This window comes from Amphiprion ocellaris, chromosome 8 (assembly GCF_022539595.1).
Source record: "Amphiprion ocellaris isolate individual 3 ecotype Okinawa chromosome 8, ASM2253959v1, whole genome shotgun sequence".
NCBI classification, from domain to species: Eukaryota; Metazoa; Chordata; class Actinopteri; family Pomacentridae; genus Amphiprion; species Amphiprion ocellaris.
Genome location: NC_072773.1, coordinates 18,088,687 through 18,096,033, shown reverse-complemented (window position 1 = coordinate 18,096,033; position 7,347 = coordinate 18,088,687). Strand labels below are relative to the sequence as shown.

At 38.7% G+C, this 7,347-nt stretch overlaps 1 protein-coding gene across 2 annotated transcripts; it reads right to left on the bottom strand.

The window, feature by feature from the left end:
• Positions 1 to 543: 543 nt before the first annotated feature.
• Positions 544 to 6,918, bottom strand: ttpal (tocopherol (alpha) transfer protein-like). Of its 2 annotated transcripts, none has more exons than XM_023260926.3 (6): positions 6,850 to 6,918; positions 5,183 to 5,409; positions 4,135 to 4,378; positions 3,720 to 3,913; positions 3,393 to 3,503; positions 544 to 2,356 (listed from the first exon to the last, which is right to left on the bottom strand). In XM_023260926.3, exons 2-6 carry the CDS (start codon positions 5,390 to 5,392, stop codon positions 2,078 to 2,080), a joined length of 1,038 nt encoding a protein of 345 aa, XP_023116694.1. In that variant the 5' UTR covers positions 5,393 to 5,409; positions 6,850 to 6,918; the 3' UTR covers positions 544 to 2,077. The 2 variants fall into 2 exon arrangements, with proteins under 2 accessions (XP_023116694.1, XP_023116693.2); XM_023260925.3 differs by lacking the exon at positions 6,850 to 6,918 and adding an exon at positions 6,707 to 6,841.
• Between the last annotated feature and the right edge of the window lie 429 nt (positions 6,919 to 7,347).

The window sequence follows — 7,347 nt, the reverse complement described above, 5'->3', positions numbered from 1 at the left end:
ATAAATGTAGTGGAGTAAAAAGTTCAATATGTAATAGAAAGTAGCATTAAAATACTCTGATAAATTGTACTTACAAGTGTATTTAAGTGCAGTACTTGAGTAAATTGCTTTTACACTGTTGATGTTAATGTATAGATAACATTAATAATAAATAAACTTTACTCCATCTCCAGCAGCTACAACCTTTAAAAGCTTCTTAAATGTTAATGCGTCTAATAATAACACAATATAATATAGTGTATATCATGACACAGCAATGAGAAAAGAATTATTCTGCACAATAAGCTTTTTTTTTAAACTTTTAATTACTTGCACTGGTCTGTTTTTTTACACAGTGATGTGACTACTTCTGCGCAAGTAAAAGATCAGAATACTTCTTCCACCGCTGTATTTGCGATTTCTTTGGGGACCCGTGAACCTAGTTTGGGAAACTCAGCTCAAGACTGATACAATTATGTTGTGAAAATACCCATAACCTCCCCAGAGCCTGCAGCGTTCGCCATCCTCTGCCAACAACAGCATCCAGCACAAACAGGACCAAAATGGCACTTTCTCTAATAGAGCTTTACTTTACTGTCTTCACTACCAACAATAAATATCCTGCAACACAATACACAGTTTGTAGTCACAGACATGCTCAAAATAAAACATACAAAACACTGAACTAAAATACTTAAGATAGCTTTGGGCTACTGTGAGAAAGCAGATGAAATATTATTGCACATTTCTGTACATGGCCTGGTGTACAATTTGGCATACCACATGTTTAAAAAGAATCAGCACTGAATGTTCTATCCAGCCTGTGACTAGTGATCTGTAATGGCCATGTGTTAAGACTGCGTGATGAAACACAGGCAAACAGGTCAAAAAAGGTTACCAAAAAAAACATAAGGCGGATAATCTGAACTTAGAAAAATAATCCTCTCAGAAGATCCAAGCCAGAAAACTAAAGCATCAACTAAACAAAGGCTCAGAAATATGAGTTACATGTTCGGCTAAAACATTTATCGGTAAATCTATGAAATTACTCTTCCTCTCAGTCACAGCAGAAATCTATGTCCGCTCTAACAATGAAGTAGATCTCCTCTTATGTAACATGAGCCCTGATGAGAATGCACTTGAAGATTGCTGTGGTGCACATAGATCCAACATGATTTTAGCAACAGTTTAAGGCAATATATTGGATGGTTGCACACACAGAAACTGTCTCCATTTGTTTTCAGCTGAATTGTGGAGCAACGCAACCATGCAGACTCAATGCTAATGACTAATGTAGCACTGACAGCCACTGTGAAGATACTAGACTAACTGAACAAGTGTGAGCTTTTAGAATTCATCTGAAGATGTTAAAAGACAGATTTCCCCATCTGTCTTTAAATGCTGCTCAAGTAGCTCTATGTATACTGAAACAGCTTTACCTTACTGTAGTCATTCCTCCAATCATATTAGAGAAACTGCTTCTGATTTACAGTCCACATACGATGCAGAGATGTATTTCAATGTTTAGCTGAAGCTCACAAGAGTCTTGAGCATTCAAATTAAGAGGGTAACTTCAAAAGTTAGTGGTTCCTTTGACTATGTTAGTGTGCTGAGCTGCTGAAGAGAGATTTTTCAGCAAAGACAGGAACTTTAGAAGAAACTCACTAGATTTGTGTAACTGGTACTGTAGATTTTGTCCCCAATCTTACTTTGGATGTACAATAGGAAGCCATCCTTGAGTATTTTTAGAGGAATAGCAAGAAAAACCTGTTTCAATGTACATATGCACACCCAATTAATGAAAAACCTCTCCTTTAAACATCAGTAACAATGAATTCACAGAGGCCACCAGGAAAAGGTAAACATGCATTAGCTCATGTCAAAAGCCTCTTCTCTAGATCCTGGATCTGCCTTTGACCAATAGTGAATGCTGGGCTACGTAAAAACCAGAGAAGACTTTCCACCTATAATAGTGCTGCTTAGTAAAATAATTCATGTATAATATTGGCAACTTGCCCTGTAAAAGTCTACACAAATGTTTCAAATGAAACAGAAAATGTCCTCTCAGTGACGGGAGTGTACGCATCTACAGTGTGCATCAGTAACAGTAGTACAGCTGAGAGCGCAGCCCTCTGAAGGTGTCGTCATCCTGCCCGCTGGCCTGCGCTCCTTCAAACATCATGGAGTCTGGGAGCACCACGCCCTCTAGTGGATCCGGCTGGCAGAACTCCACTATAAACTCCTCCTCGCAGTCCAGCAGCAGTCTCGACCACGCACTCATGTCCAGCTGGCCTGCGGTGCCGCCGTATTCCTCCGGCAGAACCGACCGCGGGATGTTCCGGTGCAGAGAGCGAAGGTCTGAGCCGTGGAGGATGTACTGTCCAAGAAAAGAGCAAAGACGTGTCAGCGACGTCAGCAGCCTCATTCATTAAAGCGGCTTTAATCAGTGTTTCATGGACTGTGAAAGGTGTCACTCGTAGTAATGAACCCACGAAGAATTATCGCTCTGCAGAGCCCCAGAGCTATTTTCAGCTCATTGTTTTTGTTAAATTTTACTACTTCACCCTCTCAGCTTTCATAATAGAAAGTAAAGCAGACTGAGCATTTGCAGTCAGGGCCATCTGCCCGAGGAAATCAGGTTGGCTGAGATAGTGACCTCTTTTAAACCTCATCTTAAATTGTATTTTCATCGGAGAGCATTTTCTTATTTTATTTGAGTTTCAATTTCAGTATTATTTCTACTTCTTCTAACACAGTGTTGGTATTTTTAAATTGCAATTATTTTATGACGTTTCTTGTTTGTCGTGCTGCTTTGTGAAACACTTAGTAACTTGGATTTTAAAAGAACTCTACAAATCAAGAAATTCTTATTCTTATTATTACAGGTAGCAAAGAAGCATGTTTTCATGAAAAAGCTATGAAGAAAAACACTTTTTGCCTTCCCAGCATCAAACGCCGCCACACACACACAAAGCTAGCTGTTCGCAAAGCAGCGTCTTGCTGTTAAACGTAAATGTGCATTTAGCCTTCAAGACTTGTGCAGTTTGGAGCTGTGGGAAATAATAGACATGTACTGGACCCGGACTGGTGGCCACACACAAGACTCTTAATGAATGGTAATTTTATCTGTATTTGCTGATTGTTTTAAAGTTTTCTATTTTAACTTAAAAGGTGATAACATGTCAGTGTTGTTTTGATGCCTCCTTTCAGCTCCTCCAAATTAAATGAATATCAGATTAGTTACTTTTAGTATAAATTCATTCCTCCGAAAAAGAAAGTGCTTAGCCTTCCATTTTCACAGATGAAAATAGACTGCCTTTCTGGAACACGTGCTGCAGTGAAAAAGAGAGGCACACCAAATAGGTCTTTGTTTAAAACAAAGGAGTCAGAGACAATTCAAGGACAATAGTTACCCTCTCTGCCATCTTCTCCTTCAGAAACGGCTTAATTATAGCAAAGATGCCTTTGAAAATCCTGGGCTCGTTAATTATGTTAACGGCCTTGATTCTGATTGGAAACCCATCCTGTGAATTAGAAGAGACACTGCATTCACAACACAGCAGGACCTTGTCAACTGTCTCACATGACTGGTGTACTAATGTAAATATTACACACACTGCTGTCACGACTAAATTCAACAGGCAGTGCTCAGCAGCTACTATTATGAATTAGGTTGTTTTTTTTCTCATGTGAGTTATACAATACACATCATTTCTATCATTAGACTTTAGATGTCTCACCTGGAGGATGCTCACAACTTTTTTGGCAAGGAACGGGCCCGGATTGGACGCTTGTGACATGCCCACTCCAGTGTAGTCGGCTAAGATGACAATACCGTTAACCTGCGTTTCCTCCGGCTGGATCAGCTTCTCCAGAGTCAGATAAATGGCTCTCACATTGTCAACAAATGGATAATCATTTGGTTTCCATTTTCCTATAAACGGAGTTTGAGTTGAGTAATTGTACATCTTGAGCAAAGCTTGTCCTTGAAGAAATGTCAGTGACTGGCAAATAAAGATTCAGAACGTGCTAATAAAACACTGAGTATAACCTCTACTAAATAAGGTGACAGGTAAATGGAGAACAGTAATGATAGAATCGTTAATTCATTAGAAAAATACCGAATTCTGCAATGAGGACAGAGCAGGCACCCACCTGGTCGGAGACAGAGGATGTATCTTCCATTGGGGTCTGGCTGTGGCAGGACTGTGAGAAAGCCCAGGTCCAGGACATGTTTTACTGTGGACGGCTTCAGGTCCTGGAAGACCTCCGGCCAAGCCTTACGGCCTGCGTGGTAATTGAGTAGCAGCTGCAGGGCTCGGTCATAGTCGAACTTCCTGGCCCGCAGGAAGCGCAGGAGGAAGCTGTCGTCCAGTCGGGTCCTGAGGTTGGGCTGCTCCTGCAGAGTCAGTCAGAAAAATGAGTTCACTAAACAAAGAGTTTATAAGTGAAGACAGAAACTCGAAACAGAATGTGACTTGTTGACAAAAAGAACAACATATAACATCACCAGACGTTTCCTTTTAAAGTAGGTTGATCCTGTATTGGTACAGAGGCATTAAAATCATTTAACTTTATCTTAACCCAAACACCTGCAGCTCAAACACTGAATAATGAAATGATCTCAGATCTCCTTAATCATTTTTACAGGATTTTCATTTTCTTTTGTCAGTCACATTTTGTTTCTAGTTTCTATCTTCACTTATTAAAGGACCAAAACCAACAACGAAGTGACTCTACTACCAGGTACTGTATCATTCTTGTCCAAAGTCTGTTAAAAATTAATATCAGTGAGCCACTGTGATACGTTGCTACATAATGATAACACGGGCACTTCACTATATTTCTAGTCAATCCTACAGTGTCCACATTTTTTGGAAATACACCTGTCCTATAAATTTATCTTTATCTTATTGTATGCTGGAGAAATATTTTTGGTTATATAGTATACAGTTTGTACCTAGCTTGTATACTGTGAGATTTTGCACATCAGCCCACCTGTTTTCTCTCAGTCAAACTTTCCAAACACACAGCTGGGGACGAATACTCATTACTTAAATGTTTTCAGGCAATATAGGGGTAAAATCTTCTCATTTTTGGCACATCTTCTCTAAAGTCAGCCTGTACTACTTTAATATTCTGTCTTACAAACAGGAAAGCAGCTGTTCATGCTTATATGGATGTCAAAAGCACAAAGCAAAACCTTCAGTATCATGTCTCTCAGTGCTTGAACATCCCGGAGACGCCACTCTGGCTTTTCCTGAAGCTCCTCTCGTGCCTTGGCCACCAGTTCAGGGGTCAGGGTACAGGAATAGATGGGTGGAGGGGGCCCAGGGAACCAGCTGTGTGCTGCAGCTGCTGAGGGGTCCACTGGAGGACTGTTGAGGTTGATGGTCTCATGCTGATCGGCCATGGACTGGCTGGGTGAAGCTGTTTAGAAAGCAACACAAAACAGACACCAGAGGGGCTGTGAAAAATCTTAAGCAGATTAGGTTCGTTCTGAACTTGTGTGGTTAGTTTAATTGGTGGGAAATGTGTCTGGATCTTTAATTTAAAGCAAAAGTAGCATTGCCTCAATGTAGAAATACATTTTATCATCATGCATTCGAATTATACTAAGGCAGCTCTTTCAATAATACATCATAATTAAATTATTTTATGATATTTTTTGCATTTATAACCTGATTCTGCAAAAAAACTACAATTAAATCCTAAAGCTGTCAATTAAATATTGTGGAGTAATGTATTCTGCAAGATGTTCTCCAGTAAAGCACATCAAAATGGCACCGAAATCGAGTACTTGAGTAAATGTACTTAAGTTAGTTACACTCCAATGCATAGTTTAAATCAGTAAAAGGTGAACAGGATACACTTTTTTACTAATTAATATCAACATGAAACATAACCAGTCGATTACTTAAAATTAAATAATGATTATTCCTATAAGTTTCTTTACAAGAAATTGTACATGTATTACACAAAAAGTGTGTTATATATCAAAAATAAATTTCTTGATTAAAATAAGTTTCAAAATCAAAAATTGCAACACTGGATTTAAAAAAAAAAGTGGATATGACAAAACATTTGCTGACATATTAAATGTTTTTTGACAGGAGATTTGGATATTTCTGCTTATCGCTCCATAAATCTGATGACACCGTCAGAAAAATAATTTACAGGGTTTATAGGAATACATCAGTCAGTAAGTAATACGTAATTAAACAACTCTGTAAAAACCTTCAGAGTACAAGTTTGACGGATGTAAGTGCTACTAAAGTAACGATTTCTGGCAAAGATTAAGAGAAAAGAAAAACTAATTTTGAAAAACGGGCCTTTAAAAATGTATATTGTAATTGAACTCCACACATACAAAGTGTAGTAAAACCTTAACACACCTTAATATGTATTTTCGACAGCCTTTTTACTGGGCTGAAAGTTGACGTGCTAAGGAAACAAATCATCGCCAAATCTGAGAATTGATCAGTGCATCAAAAACAATGTTTTCCTTGTAGTACATCGCCATAGCTAATATAAAAAAAACAATAAATAGCAAAAATAGCATGCTTCCTGTTATAAGAGAAAAGTATGAGGGTTTCTGTAGAACACCGCAACACAGCAAACACTATTTTATTTTTCCAGTGATGAATCACAGGCTGAGCGGCTAATACAAGCTGACCCTGAAACTGAACCAATGCGACAGAAGTCAGACATATGAATGAATACTAACCCGAAAATGCGTTTAACATGAACCCTCAACGGCAGACATAGATGACTTTAATGGGCACTCATTGCCACGTTTTAAATGGCTTTTAAAAAATAGCTGCAACGACTCCAAACAACAAAACCTCTGTGTTAAAAATCACAACCGACCTGCCAGGGAAATCCTTTTTTCCGGGTTTGGACACGGCGCTACCTCATTGGTCCACTTGTAGCACGTGATGCGCAGTCACGCTCAGAGTCGTCGAAAAGCGCGTCTGTTGTTTTGATGGTGTGCTGCCTTTAAGTGTACCTGGGAAACTAGCAACCAAACATGTTACACACTCGTATTTCGACATCTTAAGTGAGAAAGGTAGTTTTGGGGGCTTATGTGCCAAAACCTTTTGTTTAGATGCAAATAAAAGATTTATTTAAAATCATTGCTTTCAAAGTTCACTAACTGTTGTTGTAAATAAGATTTTCACGGACAGAAACGGTGAATTCCAAATCTCCATTTTTGCTTTTTCTCACGAAGTCAGTGTACTGAACTTCACATCACTCAAAACAACAGAAATTGCTGCTAAAATTGGTTAAAAGTTTATATGCACGAAAGTGTATGTTGTATAAAGATTAAGCAGATATATTTGCATCTTTGTTTGCTGAACAGGTTAT

Bases quoted from the DNA above. Each gene is read 5' to 3' on its own strand.
- ttpal (XM_023260925.3), bottom strand. The intron at 3,504-3,719 runs GTGAGACATCTA...TCTAATTCACAG, and splicing joins AAGTTGTGAGCATCCTCCAG to GATGGGTTTCCAATCAGAAT. The intron at 2,357-3,392 runs GTAACTATTGTC...TTTCTTGGACAG, and splicing joins AGGAGAAGATGGCAGAGAGG to TACATCCTCCACGGCTCAGA.